At 41.9% G+C, this 24,601-nt stretch overlaps 1 protein-coding gene across 5 annotated transcripts in view; it reads left to right on the top strand.

Moving 5' to 3' along the window:
* gdap2 (ganglioside induced differentiation associated protein 2) overlaps window positions 1-21,876 on the top strand; it is a 60,023-nt gene extending 38,147 nt beyond the window's left edge. For 3 of the 5 annotated variants that reach the window (XM_078232685.1, XM_078232686.1, XM_078232683.1), the window contains 2 exons: window positions 14,301-14,444; window positions 17,499-21,876. In XM_078232685.1, coding sequence (XP_078088811.1) covers window positions 14,301-14,444; window positions 17,499-17,546 — 192 coding nt within the window. In that variant the 3' untranslated portion in view covers window positions 17,547-21,876. Of the gene's footprint in view, window positions 1-14,300; window positions 14,445-16,166; window positions 16,249-17,498 lie in introns of all 5 variants that reach the window. The other 2 variants (XR_013499912.1, XM_078232684.1) reach the window with 2 other exon arrangements.
* Window positions 21,877-24,601: the final 2,725 nt, after the last annotated feature.

Here is a 24,601-nt window from a genome sequence, read left to right as displayed (position 1 = left end):
TTGTCCCCATGGCTGTTCCGTGTGTCTGGATGAAGAACTGGTTGTTGAAGGTGGAGATATTGTGGTCCAGGATGAAGCGGATGAGTTGTAAGATTGCATCTGGAAACTGGCAGTTGACGGCATTGAGTACTGAGGCCGTTGCAGCAATGCCATCATCGTGGGGAATGCTGGTGTAGAGTGCCGAGACATCCATTGTGACGAGGAGTAAGCCACCTTTGTAAGCCACCAGAGTTATGTCTGTGTCCAGGCTACAAGCTTCTACTGAGCAATTTAGGCGAGTGTTTGTTCTGAAGCCACATAGTGCATGCTCATTTAAGTAAACTGGGTACGGGCATGCGATTATTTCATTAGTTTGCTGACATCTGTCCAGAGTGGTGCCTATGAGTCTCCCTTCTTTCTCCACTGCGGACGGTAAAGTGCCATCATACCCTAATATCTTCATGGATAGTCCCTATATTTTCTACTTCAAAAACCCTCAGTCCGACCCCGTCATCGGTGATTATGCTGAGCCCTAATTATCATTCCCATGGCTTTCCCTGGAGTCCCTTTGCAGATGTCATTGAACCAGACTTTGGTCAACTGTCGCATCTGGCAGCCAGGTAACTTTGGGTGTTTCTTACCCGTAGATAAGTGTTCCATCTGCTCGTCACTAATCCAAGATGGAACCTGTCCGCTGTGTACCTGGTCTAGGTTTTCCCAGGTTTTCCCTTAGCTGCTCTATCATCCATTGTCCATATACACTACATAAAGTCCGGTTCTGTTGTCGGTCATCATTCTCCAATTTTTCCCAATAATTTGATTGTCTTGGCGTGTCCTTCTAATACAGCGACCATGTGGCTGCTGGCTGCGTTCCCAGTCAGTTCCATTCCAGCATCTTGCTGATTGACCTCATTAATGGAATTCAGTGTCTGTTTAACCTGTTGGGTCAGAATCCTCAGTTTATTGTCCAGGTCGGCTAAATCAAGGGCGTTGATGGTTGCTACCCCTGCCCCATATGCTGTGGCCATGTCATTAACTAACACTCTCTTAGATTTTTCCTGTCTTTCGTCCATTCCCATCTTCCGTCCTAACAGTCTGGAAGTCAGGTGGAGGTATAATCTCTTAAGTTGAGGAGAACACCATTCTGGCTGTTGGGTCCCAGCTATATCCACCACCACAGGTACCAATTTGTGGTGGATGTTGTCATATAAGATTTTCCCTGTGTGTTTTAGTATCAATCCGTTCTGTGGTCCAGGGGTGGCTTCAGAACAAATAGAGTGGGATGGTTTGGGGGTTGGTTTCAGCCCATTTCTTATTTCATACAAGGCAAAATTCCCCTCTGAGTGTCCCGGGGCTCCGCTGCCCTAGCTCTAATCCTTTCTCCAGGTTGTTAGCCAGACATTCAATTTCGGGGCACCCATTGTTTGAAAATCCCCACCAATCCCCTGCTATGGTGTCACTCAAATAACATTCAGCTGAACTGCCATTTGGTTTTTTGTATATCAGCCGCTGGTTGTTACACCCAAATATTATACTCTTATCGGATGCACCATGACACACCCTCTTCACATTTCCCCGCGTAGGTGGGGCAAACCATAAATAGCTGGGATACAAAAAGTTCATTTTGCTTGGGGTGTCCTGCGTGCTTCACCTGATGATGGGTTCAAGGAGGTAGATCCTAAGTTGCAGCTTTATTGTCGTCTGTTGTTGTCCTGAGGAGATCAATATAATTTCTGCTGTTATCGCGTCTAATATTTGATGTATATACAGGTATTTACTGTCCGTGTCTCCCCCACCACCCCCCCTTTTTTTTTTTGAATGCTATCGACAGTGGTGTGGACCCAGGTGTATTGATTTTCACTTGCATTTGTTTTTTTTTTCCAATTGCGAACCACTGCCGAGCAAATTTTTGTTCAGATCGAAAAGTGTACAAGTCGTGGAGTGGTCGGAAAAGAGCTTGTTTAAACTGGCCAGCAAAATCAAGGCAGCCTGTTTTATTTCAGCAGCAGTCACCACTGGCCCTAGGGATTCAAATAGCATTGGAGTCGGTCTGTCATGACCTGAAGAAGTTGGCATCGGTACGTCCTGCGGGACATGGGTTAGATAAGGTGTCTGTCCCATGAGTGCCTTGCGGGTTCGAAGGCAGAATGAATTTAAAATGTAGCGGTTGTCTCGACGATTTTTAAAGTTAACGCAGTTGCCTCGATTTTAAAATTTAGCGGTGTTGCCTTGGTGATTTTAAAATTTGGCAACATGGCCTAGAAGTCCTATCTTATCTGGAGAAAGGTGGCGAAAGGGCACAGTAGGACTGTGTAGCTAACCCGGTTAATCGTACTAACATGATACGGATGGCACGGGGATGAATTGGTTGCATTTAACCATGAACATTTTGATATAGGTCGGTCATGGTGGACCTGCAGATTGAGGGATTTGTAAGTGGGTGTTTCCATCAGAGATTCTTGTACCTTGCATTGGTCTGCATTGTAGGTTGAATTTCATCATTTGGAGCACCTTGGATTTTGTTACTCAGCATTTCCATTAACAGATTGCCCAACAGAGACTCCTCCTCTGAATCATCTGTCTCATGGGGCTCCATCATTACATTCTTACCTGGCTTCCATACCCTTGTCTGTTCATTGGACTGCACTGTGGGGTCTGTGTTCGGTTCTGGGTTTGGGGGTCCTTTATCCTCATCTCCCATTCTAATCAACCTATGTGTCTGGTCCCTTACCCAGGTGGGGGATGCGGCATCGGGTGTACCCATCAAAATAACCCAGTGTCGTTTAGTTAGGGCCACACTGTTGGGTCTGGGGTCAGTAAAGCTCATGTTTATAGGGGAATCCATAATGCTGCGAGGGTCGACGTCTAGCGAGTCGCGCCAGTCCTTTAGGGTGCGCAAGTCTCCTGTTATGTCCAGGTCGATCAGTACACCTAGGGATACTTCAGGTGGGGAAGAGGCTTTTGGCTGTAGTGTGATAGGGGTAAGGGTCCGGTGGAAGTGGATGAGAAGGTGTCCGTGGAAATACGTTTACTGGGTGAGGCCACTCCGGTCGCCTAGTGTCATCCTCCCCTATCTCTATTGTGAGATGGTGGAAGTGATTATTCTGAATCCTGTAAGCTTTCAATTGATTTACGTGGAACCAACCAGTTTGCCCGTTGGCAATCAAGACCTTGTACACTGAGGGGCTTATTTTGTCGGTGATGGTGTGCGGACCTGCATATCTTAGGGACAAGAAAGAACTGGGATTATAGAGGGAAATCATTACCTGTTGGCCAACAGTATATTCTACGGGGTGTACTTTTTAATCAAAATATGCCTTGCTCTGTTCCTTTTTAACTCCTAGTCGGACAGCCGTGGCTAACTGGGCTGCTTTAATGTTTTCAGTTATTTGCTGGATGGCTTTCCCATGGGTGAGCGCTGTGATAGCAGGCTCAGTTAAGTCAAATCCCAGTAAATATACAGCTCCCCTCATAGACTGGCCAGTCATTAATGTGTAGGGGGTGAACCCAGTAGAGCTGGAAACAGTGTTGCGTACCATCTTGAGGGCAAAGAGAAGCACTGTATTCCATGTCATGTTTTACTGCACAGTTTTCCTAATGATCCCTTTTAGCGTTTGGTTCATGCGCTCTACTGGATTCCACTGGATTGTGGATGGTAGGCAATGTGGAATTTCTACTTGATGCCAAACATAGCCATAACGTTCTGCATCACCAGCCTGGTGAAATGTGTCCCTTGGTCGGACTCTGTGCTGTGGGGAAGATCTCATCGTGTAAACACCTGTTGGGCTAATATTTTTGTGGTGGCCTTAGCTGTGTTGGATCGAGTGGGGAATGCCTCCACCTATTTGGTGAAAGTGGCTGTCATTACCAGGAAATATTTAAATCCATTCCTGCATGGGGGTAGTAGGCCGATATAATCAATTTGAAGGTTTGTCCAGGGGCCTTTTACTGGGCGCGTGTGCCTTAGCTCTGCTTTCCTGGCATACCTATCGGGGTTGTTTTGAGCGCAAACTAAGCAATTTTCGATATAATGGGTGACGTCATCGTGTAGTTCGGGCCACCAACATAATTCTTTTAATCGCTCGGTTGTTGTCTCTATGCCCTGATGTCCATGTCCGTCATGGTATTGGTAGATGAGCTGATTTCTGTCTTGGATAGGGACTACATACGTGCCTGCCTTTAATATTAAACCATCCTGAATTTGTATTTTGTCCTTCCATTTCTCGTATGGGGCTGGGTAGACTCCTTGTTTGTTTTAGGGAATTGTGAGTGCGCTGCGTCTGGACCAGGTCGGCTATATTAGTTTGGCAGGTGGCCACAGCGTTTACTTGCTCTCCTATGGGTGGCTGCCAAAATTGTCCTGTACAGGCACCTGCTTTGGCCAATGCATCTGCCTTGCAGTTGCCAGGTGGGGAGGTCCTATGGTGGCTTCTAACTTTTAATAATTCCATATGTACGCCCTTCGGTGGCCTGCTGAACATATTTTAATAAGGAGGCTGATGGTAGGGGCTTTCCTATCGGAGTATATGTTGGCGGGGGTTGGAAATAATTCTGGATGACTCACTACGTATGCAACTGCGGCTACTTCGGCAGCTTGAGCACTCAAATGACTGGGTAGTTTGAGAGCAAGTTCTATTAGTGGCTGTCCCTGTTGATTTTCCACATAAATGTCACATTCTGTGATCCTGGTCCCATCCTCTATGGTGGATGAACCATCTACATAAATTCTTATGACTGAGTCTGTCTGTTGGGTGATTATCTGTTTTGTCCCTGACCATGCTCCTGTTGTTTTGGTATAAACGGACCTGTGGGGTTCTTTGTGGCTATAACCTGATACTCGTGGATCTCCCCCATAATTTAAATTATCTGCCAAGAATGTGGGCACTTTGGTTCGCTTTACGGTGATGTCCCTACCCTGCAGTAATGTCCAACGGTCAGCACGGACCTGGCTTACCAAGCCAACTTTAAGGCAGCCGTCCAGAAGAAGCTGGGTTGGGATGTGTTCAGTGAGAATTGCTATTGGGTTTAATCCAGTAATATAGGCCAAATGCTGCTTAGCCCAAAATACCGTGAGCAGGTGTCATTCGCACCCAGAGAAGCCCTGTTTGACTGGATCTAATACCTGTGAGGCGTGGGCTACTGGGCCTGGTCTACCATGTCGTTCTTGTAGTAATACTGCCGAAAGTGTGTGGTCGCAACCTCTAAGACATATGATAGATCTGGGTCAGGGACTAGTAAGGCTGGCGCTGTGGCAATGATGTGCTATAAATCGGTTACTCCAGCAGTTCATTTCCAGGTCGCGTTTTTCTTTAACAATTCGGACAGTGGGGCTGCTTTAGTGGCGAAGCCGTCTATATGGTTCCGACAGTACCCTACTAGACCTAGGAAAGATCGGAGGGCACTTGCATCTTGGGGCAGTGGGAGGTGCACTATGGAGTCTATCCTTTTCTGTTCGATCTCCCTTTCCCCATGGGTAATCATTGTATCTAGATATATGACTTTGGGTTGCAAAGTTTCGGCCTTTTTCGGATTGACTTTGCAGCCTAATGAGTGGAGCAGTGCGAGCAGTTCATCTAACAATGTTACATGCTCCTCTTTGGTGTTAATCTATAACAAGTCGTCTACATATTGGACCAGGCACTCAGGTTGGGAAAACTTTCCTAGTCCGGTAGCTAGGCGTCTGTGGAAGAAGGATGGGGAATTATGGAAACCCTGTGGTAGGCAAGTCCAAGTGTATTGCTGTCCCTGAAAGGCAAACTTATATTGGTAGGACCAATTTACAGGGATGGACCAGAAACCATTACTGATTCCAGTACTGTGAAAAACTTTACCTGGACTCCCTGTCTCATCATGGTGATGGGGCTTGTAGCTATGGTGGGGGCCATGAGTGGGTTAACCTTATTTGATTCCCGATAATCAATCGTTAACCTCCGTGATCTGTCTGACTTCTCTACAGGCCACATCGGTGCATTGTTTGTTGATGCCACCCATCTCAACATCCCCTGCTGTAATAGACTATCAATTACTTTGGCCTCCTCCCCCTCTGCCTGTCTGGGAAAACCGTACTGTCTCTGCGGTTTCGGGTCCGGCCCTTCAATTAACACCTCCCCAGTGGAGTCAGTGATCCTGCTTGTCTCGGGGACCATGTATAGGGTGGTGGGGTCTCCTACAATCTCGGGCGAAGTGTTCTGGCTGCCCGCAATTAAAACATGTCCCTCTATCTCTCCCCGAGGCTGCTGTGTAAAGTGGAGCTGTACCTCTCTGGTGTTGGTGATCCCCTCTACCCTCGTTCCTCCATACCGGACCCTGGTTAGCCCTTATCAGAAGTATTCTCGCTTCCTTATCTGGCTCTGACGTTGGGGGTCCCTGAACTTCCTATTCCCAGACTCAAGCAAACCGTCGGAGAACCCATGCTTTGTTGTGTGTGGTCTCTGCGGGGTCAAAATTAGCACAGGCTTTCTTGCCTTCCTCTGTGGTATGTGACACTAATGTCCTAGCCCATTTGGATGAATCAGCTTCGTTTAATCTAGCCCGATCTAATGCCCCATATACTCCCATGAAGTGGATCTATAAACAACCGGCTAGGGAAGTCAGATGTTCCCCTTTCCTCTGTCTACATTTATTTAACCCTCTGTCTACATTTATTTAATCCATCTACAGGATCCCCTTTATTAAACCCTACTGCAGTCAATATTGCTTCCTTGATCTCGCTCAAGGCTCCTTCCGCAAGATTTTGAGGGTTTGGCAGAGCAGAGCGTACAGAATTGCTTAAGCACGTGACTATTAGCTTTACTTCTTCCCTTTCATCTAGCCCGTACATTATCTTTTGCTGCCTAACCACCTCAAAGAAACTGTGTGGGTCAGCCGATGGCTCAAAAGTTGGGATTTTATTTGCGATTTCAGCCAATTGTGCCACCGTAAACGGGGTCGTGTATGTAACAGCTGGGCCCTGAACCCCTCCTACCCGACGTTCAGTCATCACTGGGTGCATCAGCACTGGAGGTGAATCTGGGGGCGTGGTGGGTATGACTTCCCCTGGGAAAGATGGTGGTGGATCCCAATCCTCGGTTTGCGTAACGTACAGTTTAGCATTCTCTTTTAACTCTTCCCAATCTGCATTCTCTATCTCCTCTTCCTCTACTGTCCCGAAGGTACACCCAAATCTGTTTTGAACCGATAATAGGGATTCCAGCCTTGAAATTTCTCGCTGGCATTTGGAGTGGTCAGTGGTTCCCTGTCTCTGTTCTTTACTGGCTTGATGTAGTACTTTTATCACCGCCTGCAGATCGGTGCACTTAGCTTCCAATTGTGCTACCGCCCGCTCGGCTTCGCCTTTGGCCAAGACAGCGTGCTCGGTGTCTTGGTAGGCTTTTTCATACTGGAAATTGCCCAGATGTAATAAATTTGCCTGGTTTGTTCTTTTTAATTCGTCTATCTCTCTGTCCTTTTCTGCTTTTATTTGTTCTATCCTCTCCTGCTGCAGTTCCTTTAGTTTCTTAATCTCTTCCTCCTTTTCCTCTCATAATTTCCTAATCTCTCCCTCTTTCTCCTCCTGTACCTGCTTCGATTCCTTCAGTTCCTTACGAACTGTGTTTAATTCCTTTTTTGTTCCTAGCAGCTGTCCAAAGCAGCTTACCATAGCAGTCGCTTTCTCACATTTAACTGCCCGTTTTCCCTGAACTTTCCTCAGATCGTCCCAATACTTCTGTCCTAGGGATCCCGGTCCCATCTCAGTATTGGCACAAAATTCTGCCCATAGGGGCCATTCTTAATATATTCCCTGATTTTTGTTTCCCATATGGGACACCTCTCTGTCTCTGTACTGTTTCCTGCCATTCTATATTTAACGACAAAAAGTAGGGAGTTGATCGGACTGCGGGTACGGCTTTGGACTATGTTCCGGTCCTAATCTCTCTGGATTCTAATGTAAACCTACGGAGTTTATCCTATCCTCATGTTAGTAACAACGCATGCACGATAAACAATTTCCCAAAAGCAGTTATTTGTCCAATAAGAAGTTTACACTTGTTGGCTGAGTTTTAAACAACCGTTTAATATAGACCTTCCACTCCCTTTGATTTACTTGAAATCCTGGCCGTCACGTGGAGCATTTACTATCTTAATTCGGGCTCAGGCTAAATCTCCAGGAATATTAGGTTCTGTGGAATTCGATATCGGAGTAACAAAGTTACTTGTTGATGCCCCACCAGAGTCGCCAACTATGTTGCTGCGCCTGCCGCAGAGTCTGTTTTAACCATTATACAGTGGCGAAGAATTGCGAATAGACTTCTTGTTGGTGCAATAATATTTATTTACACACAATTATTAATCACCCCCCCCCCCCCCCAAATCAACAATAAGTTATCTTACAGAATACTTAGAGTTTAAGTCCAATACTAGACCTTGACTTAACTTTTACGTGACTGGCAAGTACCCAGGCAGATATTGGTCTTTATCCCCATGTTGGTCTCTGTAGTCCTCTGCGTAGTCTGATCCTTCAGTCTAGTCTTCCTTCCTTCCTTGGGTGTGGTGGCTGGTCGTTGCTGGTGATGGTCACTGTTGTTGTCGTTTGTTCGTTGGGAGAGAGAGGGATTCTTCTATTGCGCAGCACTCTTTATACCTCGTTGGTTTTCGCACCCTTTTTGGCCATTGCCAATCAATCGATCAGGATTTGATCACCCTGACTGATAAGATCCAATCAGGTGGTGCCACACTGATCTCTGGGTGTGTACCCAACATGTGGAGATGCCGGCGTTGGACTGGGGTAAACACAGTAAGAAGTCTCACAACACCAGGTTAAAGTCCAACAGATTTATTTGGTAGCAAAAGCCACTAGCTTTCGGAGCGTTCACTGCTCCTTCGTCAGGTGAGTCCTGACGAAGGAGCAGCGCTCCGAAAGCTAGTGGCTTTTGCTACCAAATAAATCTGTTGGACTTTAACCTGGTGTTGTGAGACTTCTTACTGTGTGTACCCAACAGCCATGCCTGTGGGTGCTGGAGGCACATAGGTCACATACCTCCCTCCCAAATAAGGGTTAAGACGCCCTATGTCTGGTAAACACAGTATACTCTATCTTGGTTTACATATTTCTGTTCAACCTTTTTACTTTGATGTAGTTCCCAAATAGGTACTTACCATAAGTCAATAAACCTCTGAATTAAATGAGAAGTTGTAAATTTAGGAATATTAACAAACAGTAAAGAGGATATTTTTTTTAAAGTGCATTGCATCTGGTAAATTTACTGCACAAATGAATGATCCATTACTAAAGGAGAGGAATGAACATATGCCAGTCACAAGTATGTGTTGTTCATCATTGTGCCATTCCAAATAAGTCATTTGCATATTCTCAAATTAGGACTGTAATTTGTCCAAATTTAACCTCTACGAAAGAAATCTTAACTCTTTAAATGCTTGCAGACTTGTACATATCAGCTTGCATACTAATAAAGTTAATCTTATAGCCTTGAGAAAAGTCTTATTTCTATCATGTTAACCATTAGTATTTTAGCTAGGATTTATAAATTGCCAATTAAATTTATATAACTAAATTGAATAGTCTGCTTATTCCCTCCCCAATTCTCATCCATAGTGTTGGGGGTATAATATTCGAATAGATCATTTGGGAGAGTTGCACTACTGGTTAAGGAGAATATCACAGCTGTATTCCGGGAGGACACCACGGAGGGCTCATTTGGCAAGGCAATATGGTTAGAGCTCAGGAATAGGAAAGGTGTAGTCATAATGTTGGGGGTTTACTATAGGCCACCCAACTGCCAGCGGGAGATTGAGGAACAGATATTGGTCTTTATCCCCATGTTGGTCTCTGTAGTCCTCTGCGTAGTCTGATCCTTCAGGAGGAAATTACTGCTATAGACAGATTTTGGCAAAGTGTAAAAGTAACAGGGTTGTTGTGGTGGGAGATTTTAACTTCCCCTGTATTGACTGGGACTCACTTAGTGCTAGGGGTGTGGATGGGGCAGAGTTTGTAAGGAACATCCAGGAGGGCTTCCTGAAACAGTATGTAGATAGTCCAACTAGGGAAGGGGCCATACTGGACCTGGTATTGGGGAATGAGCCCGGCCAGGTGGTCGATGTTTCAGTAGGGGAGCAGTTTGGGAACAGTGACCACAATTCAGTAAGCTTTAAGGTACTGATGGACAAAGATAAGTGTAATCCTCAAGTTAAGGTGCTAAATTGGGGGAAGGCGAATTACAACAATATTAGACAGGAACTAAAGAGTGTAGATTGGGGGCAGATGTTTGAGGGCAAATCAACATCTGGCATGTGGGAGGCTTTCAAGTGTAAGTTGATAGAGATTCAGGACCGGCACATTCCTGTAAGGATGAAGGATAAGTATGGCAAGTTTTGGGAACTTTGGATAACGAGAGATATTGTGAGCCTAGCCAAAGAGAAAAAGGAAGCATTTGTCAAAGCTAGGAGGCTGGGAACACATGAAGCAAGTGTGGAATACAAGGAAAGTAGAAAGAAACTTAAGCAAGGAGTAAGAAGGGCTAAAAGGGGTCATGAAAAAGCATTGGCCAGCAGGATTAAGGAAAATCCCAAGGCTTTTTATACATATATAAAGAGCAAGAGGGTAGCCAGGGAGAGGGTTGGCCCACTCGAGGACAAGGGAGGGAATCTATGCGTGGAACCAGAGGAAATGGGCGAGGTATTAAATGAGTACTTTGCGTCAGTATTCACCAAAGAGAAGGGCTTGGTGGATGATGAGTCTGGGAAAGGATGTTGAGATCAAAAAGGAGGAGGTATTGGGGTTGAGAAACATTAAGGTAGACAAGTCCCCAGGGCCTGATGGGATATACCCCAGAATACAGAGAGGCAAGGGAGGAAATTACTGGAGCCTTGAGAGAAATCTTTGTACCTTCACTGACTACAGGGGAGATACATAGTAAGAAGTCTCTCAACACCAGGTTAAAGTCCAAAAGGTTTATTTGGTAGCAAAAGCCACTAGCTTTCAGAGCGCTGCCCCTTCATCAGGTGAGTGGGAGTTCTGTTCACAAACAGGGCATATAAAGACACAAATTCAATTTACAAAATAATGGTTGGAATGCGAGTCTTTACAGGTAATCAAGTCTTAAAGGTACAGACAATGTGAGTGGAGAGAGGGTTAAGCACAGGTTAAAGAGATGTGTATTGTCTCCAGCCGGGACAGTTAGTGAGACTTTGCAAGCCCAGGCAAGTCATGGGGGTTACAAATAGTGTGACATGAACCCAAGATCCCAGTTGAGGCCGTCCTCGTGTGCGGAACTTGGCTATCAGTTTCTGCTCAGCGACTCTGCGCAGTTGTGTGTCGTGAAGGCCGCCTTGGAGAACGCTTACCCGTATATCAGAGGCCGAATGCCCGTGACCGCTGAAGTGCTCCCCCACAGGAAGAGAACAGCCTTACCTGGTGACTGTCGAGTGGTGTTCATTCATCCATTGTCATAGCACCTGCATGGTTTCCCCAATGTACCATGCCTCGGGACATCCTTTCCTGCAGCGTATCAGGTAGACAACGTTGACCGAGTTGCAAGAGTAGGTACCGTGTACCTGGTGGATGATGTTCTCACGTGAGATGATGGCATTCGTGTCGATGATCCGGCACGTCTTGCAGAGGTTACTGTGGCAGGGTTGTATGGTGTCGTGGTCACTGTTCGCCTGAAGGTTGGGTAGTTTTCTGCGGACAATGGTCTGTTTGAGGTTGTGCGGTTGTTTGAAGGCAAGACGTGGGGGTGTGGGGATGGTCAAAGAAGACAGTGGAAGGGTGTGTTTCTGAATGGAGGGCTGTGACAAGTGGTGTTCCTCAGGGATCAGTGCTGGGACCTTTGCTGTTCGTAATATATATAAATGATTTGGAGGAAAATGTAACTGGGTTGATTAGTAAGTTTGCGGGCGACACAAAGGTTGGTGGATTTGCGGATAGCGATGAGGACCATCGGAGGGTACAGCAGGATATAGATCAGTTGGAGACTTGGGCGGAGAGATGGCAGGTGGAGTCTAATCCAGACAAATGTGAGGTAATGCATTTTGGAAGGTCTAATACAGATAGGAAATATACAGTAAATGGCAGAACCCTTAAGAGTATTGATAGGCAGAGGGATCTGGGTGTACAGGTACACAGGTCACTGAAAGTGGCGATGCAGGTGCAGAAGGTGGTCAAGAAGGCATATGGCATGCTTGCCTTCCATCGGCCGGGGTATTGAGTTTAAAAATTGGCAAGTCATGTTGCAGCTTTATAGAACCTTAGTTAGGTAGCACTTGGAATATAATGTTCAATTCTGGTCGCCACATTACCAGAAGGATGTGGAGGCTTTGGAGAGGGTACAGAAAAGATTTACCAGGATGGAGGGCATTAGCTATGAGGAGAGGTTGGAGAAACTTGGTTTGTTCTCACTGGGGCGACAGAGGTTGAGGGGAGACCTGATAGAAGTCTGCAAGATTGAGAGGCATGGACAGAGTGGATAGTCAGAAGCTTTTTCCCAGGGTGGAAGGGTCGATTACTAGGGGGCATAGGTTTAAGGTGCGAGGGGCAAGGTTTACACAGAGTGGTGGGTGCCTGGAACTCGTTGCCGGGGGAGGTAGTGGAAGTGGATACAGTAGTGACTTTTAAGGGGCATCTTGACAAGTACATGAATAGGATGGGAATAGAGGGATATGGTCCCCGGAAGGGTAGGGGGTTTTAGTTAAGTCGGGCAGTATGATCAGTGCAGGCTTGGAGGGCCGAAGGGCCTGTTCCTGTGCTGTAATTTTCTTTGTTCTATAAAGAGGATTGGCTAAATAATAGAAGACAGAATTGGGATAAGAGAGGTATTGTCAGGGTGGCAACCTGTGACTAGTGGAGTGCCACAGAGATCAGTGCTGGGCCACAATCATTTACAATATGTATAAATGAATTGGATGAGAGTAGTGAACATACTATTGCCAGGTTTGTGGATGACACAAAAATAAATGAAGCAGAGTTTACAGTGGGATATAGACAAATTAAATGAGTGGGCAAAATCTTGGCAGATGGCATATAATGTAGGAAAATGTGGCGTAATGCACTTTGGGAAGAATAAGGGAGCTGAATATTATTGAAATGGAGAATGGCTGCAGAAAGTTACAGTACAGAGGGATTTTGAAGTCCTCATGCAAAAATCACAACGTTAGCATGCAAGTTCAAAAGCTAATTAGGAAGGCAAATGGAATGTTGGCTTTTATTTCAAAGAGAATGGAGTATAAAAATAGGGAAGTTTTGCTATAACTACATAAAGCACTAGTTAGACCATACCTGGAATACTGTGAACGGTTTTGGTCCCCTCATCTAAGGAAAGATATACTGGCATTGAAGGCAGTCCAGAGAATGTTCCCATGTTGATCCTGGGTATGGAGGGATTTTTTTATGAAGAGAGGTTAAGCAGTAGTTCTCACTGGAGTTTAGAAGAATGAGAGGTGACGTTATTAAGACATATCGGATTCTCAGGGAGTTTGACAGGGTAAATGCTGAGAGGTTTCCCCTTGTGGGAGAATCTAGGACCAGAGGGCATAATGTAAGAGTAAGAGGTCCCCAATTTAAGACCGGGATGAAAAGAGATTTGCTGTCTGAGGGTTGTGAATCTATGGAATTCTTTACCACAGAGGACTGTGGAGGCTAGTTTGTTAAGCATGTTCAAGGCTGAGATAGATTAATTTTTAATCAGTAAGGAAATCAAGGGTTATGGGGATAAGGCGGGAAAGTGGAGAAGAGGATTATCATATCAGATCAGTCATGATCTCATTGACAGAGCAGACTCGATGGGCCAAGTAGCCTCCTACATTTTATGGTCCTAATTTTTATATTTCAAAATATAATTAAATAGAATGTATTTTTTCTTTTTTTTAAAAGATATACTTGACTTGTTTTATATTCTTGCGCCTGGGTTCCAAGACTGACTTTCAAAAACACAAAGGCTGGGAGCTGCTGACGAAGTGTGAACAGTAGAAATTTATGCCGTTGCTAAAGTTAGGTTAATCTCTGTATTAACAAAATGACAAAAAAAACAAAAAGGGCTGCAATGTAGCAAGTACAATTTACAGCCTCTGGAGGATTGTTCCATGTCAATTGATAGAGAAATATCTTTTAATGAAAAATTGATCTCATTTGTCTTGTTTCTAATCTGTACTCTGCAGCACTTTCAAATGGTTTAAGGTTCCAGTAGAATGTTGCAGAATGAAGTTATCAGAATGATGTTACCCCTGAAATCTGTTCAGTTGAATTGATAATCTAACTAAAATATAATATTCTAAAAAGTTAGAAATTTCAAATTCATAGTTCATTTTCTGTTATGTTCCTGCTTATATAGGTGATGACCTGGATGTTCACAACCTTTTCTGTCTCTGGGTTAAAGGACAAAGTTCATCATGTTGAGACCCTCCCTCAGTTATTTACGCTCATTTCCCCAGAGCAGATTGACATTCCGCCGTTTGTACTGGAGTACGATGCTAGGGTAAATCAACAGATTACTCTGTCCTGGTACTATTGTGTAAACTTTGCACTTCGAAATAGTAATATTTCATTTTAATGCCAATTATTAGATTTGGTTTTTTGGTGAATGTTTATTTCCTTTTCGTAATTTGAAAATCAGTTGTCCAATTCCAGATCCATCGGCATTTACCTTTTTTTCCTGATTGCGATCTGCAGTTTGGTCATCTGTTTAGGTTGGGAACTTCTCTGTGCTGTCTGGGAGATGTCTCAGAAGAACTGGTCAAAGTTGATGGGGAATAAAAGGTTTTACTTCTAATCATAAAACCCGAATGGAATGATGCACCGTATCTATATTTGAAGTCATTTGCAGTCCCTTGGGTCAAGGAAAATGCAGGTTCCCTGCTACTGAACAGTTCTCTCTAAAGCCAACTTGCAGACATCCATCAAGTTTTTACTTCCATTTGCTTTATATCTTGTCTGTACCTAATGCCACCTTACCAGAAACTAGGCACGTGGAAACAAGCAGTCATGTTTTGCCATTCTATAGCAGGGCAAGCAGACAGATGATTAAGGGAGGACATATGAGAAACTGAAGTGAAGTTCCTGAGCTTCAGCATGGAGATAAATTTGCGTTACCAATTAAAAAGAGAAATTCCTGGGTTAATAGTTGTTTGTACTTCAGCTTATTTCCAAACTCTCATGTCCAGTATGATGACTTGTAAAACACCACATCTCCTCTCTTTCTCGGTCCACCCCCTTCCTGTGCTTTCCCAAGAGAATAAATATTGCAATTCTCTAACTTGAATGATGTCAAGAACAAGTGAATCCAATGTGGGTTGAGGAAGGGACTCAAATATAACAATCTCCCTAGCTTCTTCATGGTCATTTTACTGATAGCTGATTTTTATTTCTCATCTTTTTTAACTGAATTGAAATACTGAAAATGCAGTGGTAAGATTTGATTACTGAGGACTCTACTAGTTTGAGGACATTGCAATAACACTGCTGTCCCTTAAACTAAGACTAATCCAATTATAAACTTGATATTCTAGAAAACCTACATATTTCTGAATCATTTTGAGTGAAGCTATGACGAAAGCTTGGATGTTCCTGAGCTGCCACTCCCTGGTTTAATTTGCCTGAAGGAAAATGATAGAATCATAGTGTCCCAACAGTGTAGAAGGAGGCCATTCAGCCCATCAAGTCTGCACCAAAACTCTGGCAGGGTATTTTATCCAGGCCCTTTCCCCCAACCTTATTCACGTAACTGCACACATTTACCATGGCTAACCCCCTAACAAACAGGGTGGCACTGCTGCCTTACAGTGCCAGGGACCTGGGTTCGATTCTCGGTTTGGGTCACTGTGTGGGGTTTGCACATTCTCCCTGTGTCTGTGTGGTTTTCCTCCAGATGCTCCGGTTTCCTCCCACAGTCCAAAGATGTGCGGGTTAGGTTGATTGACCGTGCTAAATTGCCCCTTCGTGTCCCGGGATGCGTAGTTTAGAGGGATTAGTGGGGTAAATATGTGGGGTTACGGGGGTAGGGCCTAGGTGGGATTGTTGTTGGTGACAACTTGATGGGCCGAATGGCCTCCCTCTGTACTGTAGTGTTTTAGGATTCTATGATTTGTATGATCTTCGAGTTGGAAAAAGCTGTTTGTGTAGAATCTGAACTGGTGAATCACTAACAGCATTACAAATGCTTTTTTAAAAATCTTGATAGTGTTCCTTTTGATGTTTCTAGGAAATGTGAACATTCTACATTTTTTATTAAGATTCAATTGGAAATTTTAAAAAAACCTTGAAGAATTTGTTGCTGTAATCTGGTAACTATAATTATCACAAAATATGACAATTATGGAAAATTTGTACAGTTGGTTTGTCAAATGTTGACTGATTTTAGCAATAAGCTTTCTGAATAAATGGGAACTGCATGCAGTTAAGTGTATATAATATATGTAAGTATATAGTAGGAGTATAAATGATTTGGAGGAAAATGTAGCTGATTTGATTAGTAAGTTTACGGATGACACAAAGGTTGGTGGATTTGTGGATAGTGATGAGGACCATCAGAGGATACTTCAGGATATAGATCAGTTGGAGACTTGGGCGGAGAGATGGCAGATGGAGTTTAATCCGCACAAATGTGAGGTAATGCATTTTGGAAGGTCTAATACAGATAGGAAATATACAGTAAATGGCAGAACCCTTAGGAGTATTGTTAGGCAAAGGGATCTGGGTGTACAGGTACACAGTCACTGAAAGTGGAAATGCAGGTGGAGAAGGTAGTCAAGAAGGCATACGGCATGCTTGCCTTCGTCGGCCGGAGCATTGAGTTTAAAAATTGGCAAGTCATGTTGCAGCTTTATAGAACGTTAGTTAGGCCGCACTTGGAATATAGTGTTCAATTCTGGTTGCCACACTACCGGAAGGATGTGGAGGCTTTGGAGAGGGTACAGAAAAGATTTACCAGGATGTTGCCTGGTATGAAGGGCATTAGCTATGAGGAGAGGTTGGAGAAACTTAGTTTGTTCTCTCTGGTACGACGGAGGTTGAGGGGCGACGTGATAGAAGTCTACAAGATTATGAGAGGCATGGACAGAGTGGATAGTCGGAAGCTTTTTCCCAGGGTGGAAGAGTCAATTACTAGGGGGTACAGGTTTAAGGTGCGAGGGGCAAGGTTTAAAGGAGATGTACGAGGCAAATGTTTTACACCGAGTAGTGGGTGCCTAGAACTCGTTGCCGGGAGAGTTTGTGGAAGCGGATACAGTAGTGACTTTTAAGGGGTGTCTTGACAAATACATGAATAGGATGGGAATAGAGGGATATGGTCCCCGGAAGGGTAGGGGGTTTTAGTTCAGTCGAGCAGCATGTCGGTGCAGGCTTGGAGGGCTGAAGGGCCTGTTCCTGTGCTGTAATTTTCTTTGTTCTTTTGAGTATTTTAGCAACACGTGCAATTGTGTACTAAAGACAAAGGCTTTTGAGCATTGTCTTGCCTTTTTAATGAAGGGATTAGAATGGAAGAAAGAAAATCTAATTCCAAGAAAAGTGAAATGACCATCTGTTTTTTTCACAGGTTAATGGACCTTACCAATATTCATGCCCCTCCTCTCCTGATCTATGAAGAACCAGCATGCCATTGATTTCTATATCCAACTGCATATCAGAAGTTGAATGATCTGAATGAATAAACGTTAATATTCAGGAGGCCTTTTTTCCTCAGCTTTTTTGAACTTTTTTAGAGTAGCATTCAAATTGTTATATGCGAGACAAAATGCAAGCAGCGGCAACTTTTGACTTTGGGATGAAAATGTTTTACGATGCTTTCCTATTTTTATTTTAAAATTATTTCTTAGATCATGCGTTATAAATTCTAGCAATTAATTGGTTATTGATTCCACTGGCCTAAAGGCTGTTGGTCAAATCTCACTCAAAATCCTGAAAATTCCTGCAAGAGATATGAAAGAAGGCTTAACTTTATTCTAAAGATAACATCTTGAATTTCCACTTTTTATTACTTAACAAAAATATTTCAGTGTCTGTTAACTTCAACTGAACAATAATAAAACTGGTGCATAAAGCATTTATCTGTTGAGTACAGGATGAGTGATATAATATTGACAATTCATTCAGGATGTGGAACTTTTTAACATAGTTTTTTTGTCAGGACCATTGCAAGTCAATACTTGATTCTTACTGGTATGTCACTTCTGAGTTTTCTAAAACCTAAACAACTTCAAGCTGTGCATCAAAATATACTCAGGCAAAACTGAAGTGAGCTGATCTATAACCAGAAAAATCTCTTGTATGCTCAGTTTCTACCTAAATAAAGCCAAAGTGAATATGCTGCAAAATTTGAAGTCGACAGCAGTTGTATGTACTCCAACTTCAATTCAGTAAAGCAACCTCCATATGTCACTCTTCCTCATTGAAGATTCATACTTATGCTGCAGGTAAGCAATTAGACACAGGAGTACTGCAATTACTTTGCCTTTGTTAAGAAACATATCCCAAAGGCACTAATTTAGTTTTGAGAAAGGTATTAATACATTACGTAAATAAAATTCAAAACTTCAATCAAAGGATTGTTGACATGGATTAACTTTAGGCAAACACACTCTTGGTGTCTTAAAAATGGTTCACTGGTCAGAAAGTCCTGTGTTAATTCGGACATTCCTGCTCAAAATAGTTGGTCTTTATTTCATGGATAAATGCCAATGGGTTTTTAACATTTTATTATCGATCATGTTTCCAAATGGGCTTCCTTATTGAAATTATATTGAATAATTTTACTTTGCAGTAGAAATATCATTGGTTCCTGTTAATAATTGCTTTTATTTTACAACCTTTGTTGAAAGTCTTTCAAGTTGATTACTTTTAGTTCTATTCGAAAGTGACCGGCTTTCAAATCTTAGATTTTACCGATTATTGAACTGCAGTTGTAAACACTGAATGGAAGGGATTATTATCTTCATTTAAAGCAATGCAGAATATTTTTTCTCGTTACGCCACAGAAAATTTGATTCAGAAAATACTTAGCTTAGAAAAGGGAATGTTAGAGAATCTTCAAGTACTTTTTCTTTATAAAATTTAGTGGCCATAATATGTAATGAAAATATGTTGGACTATTATTCCATTTAAAATGCATAATGTGATTTCCATGTGTCTAGTTACATGTTCAATGCCAGATTTGAATTCTGCCCTGACTGGTTGAAAGTCCATTCTGCCATATTTTCAGGCAACTAACTGGCAAGAACTTGCCGCACAAATATAAATTGGGTACTTATGTTGGAACTTAAATTCCTACTTCAATCAGAACAGAGATGGTTGTTGTGCAAATGTCACAACCGATACAATAGGAAGTTTAAATGAAAGTAGGGTTAGGACACATTGTTTTGTGACTGGGTAATGTTTTTATCTGAGATTTTGTCAAAGTTTTCTAAAACTCTGAAATAATGTTTTACTGTGTTGAGAATTGTAAAGATTTTTTTCTTTTCCTTTATGATTTTTCAAGTCATGATAGCTAAATTTATCCTGTCTGTTGTAAATATCCTTTGTTTACACTACAGCTGTAAATGCACATATAAAATCATTGTACCACTGTCCATTAAGAGCATTTTACAACATCTGTTTTATATATTGGATATATTAACTTTGACATGTTATTGTAATATAATTTTCCTTCAATTATTTTTCACATGTACATTTTCATAGAAGCATAGAATCCCTACAGTGCAAAAGGAGGCGATTCGGCCCATCAAGTCTGCACAGGCCACAATCCCACCCAGGCTCTATCCCCATAACCCCATGCATTTACCCGAGCTAATTCCCCTGACACCAAGGGGCAATTTAGCACAGCTAATTCACCTAACCCTCACATCTTTGGACTGTGGGAGGAAACCGGAACACCCGGAGGAAACCCACACAGACAGTAACCCAAGCTGGGAATCGAACCCGGGTCCCTAATGCTGTGAGGCAGCCAACCACTGTGCTGCCCCAATTTTAAGAACTTGCTTAAAACTTCAAATAGAGAATTGTGAAACTAAGCAGTTCTCATGAAATTGTGGATTTTGTCCTTTTTTTAGGTAATAGTGGCTAGCTCTTCTGGGTTGTAGAATGAATTATGAGTTTACTCTTTAAGCTTCTGATTCATTACTTTCATCCAAGAACATAAACCATGCCAATAGATGATTTTGCATGACAGCCAATATTAGCTTTTCCATTGAGGGGTTTCCTCCTGTTTCTCTGGTCATGAGCTAATAAAATGGATCATGTGTTGGCTTTGATGTTGAGATGTGTATTTGAATTCGTAATTGTAAAGAGTTGTGATGCCAACATGTCCTCCACAATACTGAGGATTGTGGCATTTGGCTAAAAGCTTTTGTCTGTTTGAGGGATACAAATGATGTATATGCATTTCTTTTGAGGCACATACATTGTGAGCAAGTTTCTTTTTCAAAATTTAAATGAGTATTTCAGGGGGTTTAAAGTAGCTACGAGATGTATTCATTTTAGTTTTTTCCCATTTCAAGAGGAACCAAGACTTTCTTTAATATAAACCTAATGGTACATACTTTTCTTGAACTAGGAATGAGCTGCAAACAGTGGAGCCAGTCCAAAGATGCACATTCTTTGCTTAATTACTATTTGCTCAATGCACAGCCTTCCACACAAAAAATAAGCTATACAAAACTCAATGAATATGTACATAAATAAAATTTTGCATTTCATATTCTAGTTCAGTAGCCAATCTTCACACTAATAGTTAATTACTGTCCACATTTGTCCAAATTTACAATACGTTGATTCTTATTTTTCACTCAATTATTTGGTTGCATCACTTGAAATATAGCACATCACTGAAGGAGAGTTCTACCTAATGCATTAACTGGTGGGAACCAAAACTTTAAAGTAATAGGAGCCCTGATTTCCAATTGCCCAACAAGAACATCCAACATTACAAATGTTGCTATGGAATATTAGATTTTTAGGAGAATGGAGGAAAGAAGAATCTCCACTGGGAATGAAGACGTGGGGGGAGGAAAATTCAAATTTTACCATTGCTCCAAGTATAGACTGACATTACTGATGTCATTTCACTTACTGAAGGATTTTAAATGCTAAGCAAATTGAGTAGCATGTCATCAGAATATAACGTAGATCTTGTATAAAAGACAGATTGTTTTGTGTTTAAATTGTAGTCTTTTATCACAAGTTAAATACAATTGCAAGTATCTGAAAACAGCAGCAAAATTGTTCACAAATTGAATTTTGCAAATTTGCAAAATTCATGCTGCCTAAATTTTAAACTATTCTGTATTAGAACTTAAATAGGATGCAATACTTCACAGGTCTTAATCTGACCTTTGATTTTGATTATTGCTTTACAATGCAGAAATATTCCCTTTCCAAGTACTCTTGGAAAAACTGGCTCTATTTCCCCCCCTGCATCCCATCCCATGATACTTGGGAGCATCTTACTCCTATCTCCAGCTTTTTTGAGAGAGGACAGTCATCTCTTCAGCAATATAGAAAAAGAGTCAGCTGCTTAGACCTAGATGATTGTTTTTTCATGCCAAAAAGCTTTGAATCTGCAATCACAAAAGTGTGTGCCATGTGGCTAACAATATTGCTGCCAAATGGTTGATTTTATATATGCAGACGTCAACCACAGTACTAAGAGATTTATCTTGAACACAAAATTCTCTCTTTTATTTCACTTGTGTCATCCTTGTAGCTAAACCTCACGCTACCCCAGCTCATGGTTCCTCACATTGTTCATGTACACAATGTTTGGTTCTGTTATAATTTGTGTTAAAACTGGTTTCACTGTTATTTGCACAGTTTTTGTTTGGTACAGATGTGTTGATCCTGAAACTTGTGTACAAGAACTTGCCCTATTTGGGCAGGAAAATTTTATTTTGTGTTAATAAAACATTGTCAATCAAGTAAAAGCCTTGAGTACTTTGTGCTTTAATAGTTTTAGATAGATATGTATTCAATTGCTTATCTTTAGTTACCCAAGTAATCTAAATTGGGTTTGAATAACCTTTTGAAAAAAATAATTTCAGTAATTGAATCCATATTTTTCAAGGACTAAAGTGTGAACTTAAACTCATTAGATGCGGGATAAAATGGACTTCATGCTTTCAGCTCTCTGAATCTGTTATGTAACTTTTGTTTTATCATTCATAAAAGAAAATGTATATCCTATTTGTTATCTTTTTCACCACTTGTCTGCCTATAATCAGGCCAGGTTCATGTTTAAAGCTGCTGCTTTAAAAGCACAATGAAAAGATGAATGAAAAACCTGTTCACATTTTTAGACTGCATTTAGATCCTAGTAGTCCTTGAATGTTATGAGAAATCTGAGCAGGTTGCACAATCGTCTTGAAAAATACTGACATAACTTGAAGCAAGATTAGGACGTGTACTAATGAAGTTAGAATCATAGAATCCCTACAGTGCAGGAAGAGGCCATTCAGCCCATCGAGCCTGCACCAAGGCCCTATCCCCGTAACCCTATATATTTACCCTGCTAGTCCCCCTGACACTAACGGGCAATTGAGTATAGCCAATCCACCTAACCCGCACATCTTTGGATTGTGGGAGGAAACCAGAGCACCTGGAGGAAACCCACACAGACACAGGGAGAACATTTAAACTCCACCCAGACAGTCACCCAAGGCCGGAATTGAACCCAGGTTCTTGGTCCTCTGGGGCAGCAATGCTAACCATTCTACCACTGTGCAGCCCATAAAAAGATAGAGGAAATGAATTTGGGTATAACTTTTACAAAGAGTACATGGGATAAGATGCAAATGGCAAAAATGGTTTAACAGCCTACTGAATAGTTCTAGAGAAAGATGGAATTGAGGGAGGTGCTAAGGTAAGAAACCAAGTGTTGCGATCAGTTAGCCGTGGATTTGTTTGCTGAACAGCCTTTTCCTAAAATTCTCCTTTGAATCCATAATTTATTACTAAATTGGTTTTGTTTGAAACAGTAACCTCTCTTGTTTGTTAATTGTATGATGCAATAGAAAACTGGTTTCGAAAAATTGAAAACATTTGATTCTCATTGATTAACTGACAACTTGAACTGTTACACTGAAGTTACACTGAGTTACACTGAATACATCCATTTTACAAAGAAGGTAACAAATGGCCAGGTAACAGATGTTGGATTATTGGAATATGCCTGTGCTTTAAACAGCTGTGATTATAGCAATGCATTTGCAAGTGGTGAGTGTACACATGGGGGGGAAAATGGAACAGTTGGCTAGATGGTTAGCGTGTGGATCAGATTAGCGCCAACAGCATTGTGTTCAATCCCTGTACTGGCTCTGACCGATTTGGGACCTGCCTCATCCTAGCAATAGTAAAAATCATTGCACTTTGGTGATGATTTGCTGAACCACATCAAAGACTGGACTTGGGGCAGAAAACGCAAGAAGAAGAATGCCAAACGACCTATATAAATGTAGCAATTTGCTTGATTTCCATTAGTCATATGCAAAATTAATCCAAATGATTCTGTTAATCAATATATTTTAAGAATATATGGAAGGGAAAGCAGAGTTGTTGCAATGCATGCTTTTAAAAAAGTGTACTTTCAGAGAACTGTTGGATAGGTAATACCTATATTTAAGAAGGGGAAAGAAAGTGTCCATGGAATTGTAGACCAGTCAGATTAACCTTGGTGATAGGAAAAATAATGGAATCCCAATTAAAAAAGAGAATAGAAGACCATCTTAGAAACCAAAAGTATAGTAATGAAATAGCATAGATCTCAAAAGGGAATTTTTGATCACCCTTATTGAATGTTTTGTGGAGGTAACAGGTGGTAAGCAATGTTAATGTAGTAAGTAATTCATTGAATTTTGAGAAGGCCTTTGATAAGATGCTCAATGTTGTGCATATTTAGTTCATGGTTCATGTATTTTAGCGTATAATCTTTAGTTTTAGGCATTAAAATTTAACTATAGAAAATGGAGCATATGCAATTAAAGCAAGCTTGGAGCCTATTATATATAAACGTTGACAATTTAAGAGATTAAAAAGCTGGAAAGATAACCTACAGCAATTGGTCAGCACGGTGTCACCAAACTAGTTCATCTTTTGGTTTGAACCATGTAAGAAATTAGACCTGTTTTTGTAAGACTATGGTTGGTACCCATTTCTCACTTGTGGCATAATTACGCACTAACTCTCTTATTTCTTTGTTGAAATGAGCATTGTTTTGCCCTCGGGTCTGCTTCTTCCCTGCTGCCATCAGACTTTTGAATGGACCTACCTTGCATTAAGTTGATCTTTCTCTACACCCTAGCTATGACTGTAACACTACATTCTGCACACTCTCGTTTCCTTCTCTATGAACGGTATGCTTTGTATAGTGCGCAAGAAACAATACTTTTCACTGTATACTAACACGTGACAATAAATCAAATCATGTCTAGCAATTTGAGATTGTTGTTGAGGCTCCATATCTCTGAAATTTCCAGAGGTGATAACAAATCAAACATAGTTCTCAACTTTCTCTGTAATAGTAGTAATGCAGGTGAAATTTGGGTCAGCGTATGAGTAGTGTTCCTATAAGATGCCAAAAAGCTATTCATAAACCTTGCTGTCTTGAAGCTTTTAAAGAATGTTTCAGCTAATGGATTGGTTAATGGATGATAA

This window comes from Mustelus asterias, chromosome 17, assembly GCF_964213995.1.
Source record: "Mustelus asterias chromosome 17, sMusAst1.hap1.1, whole genome shotgun sequence".
Lineage (NCBI taxonomy): Eukaryota > Metazoa > Chordata > Chondrichthyes > Carcharhiniformes > Triakidae > Mustelus > Mustelus asterias.
This window is presented reverse-complemented; position numbering and strand designations above follow the sequence as displayed.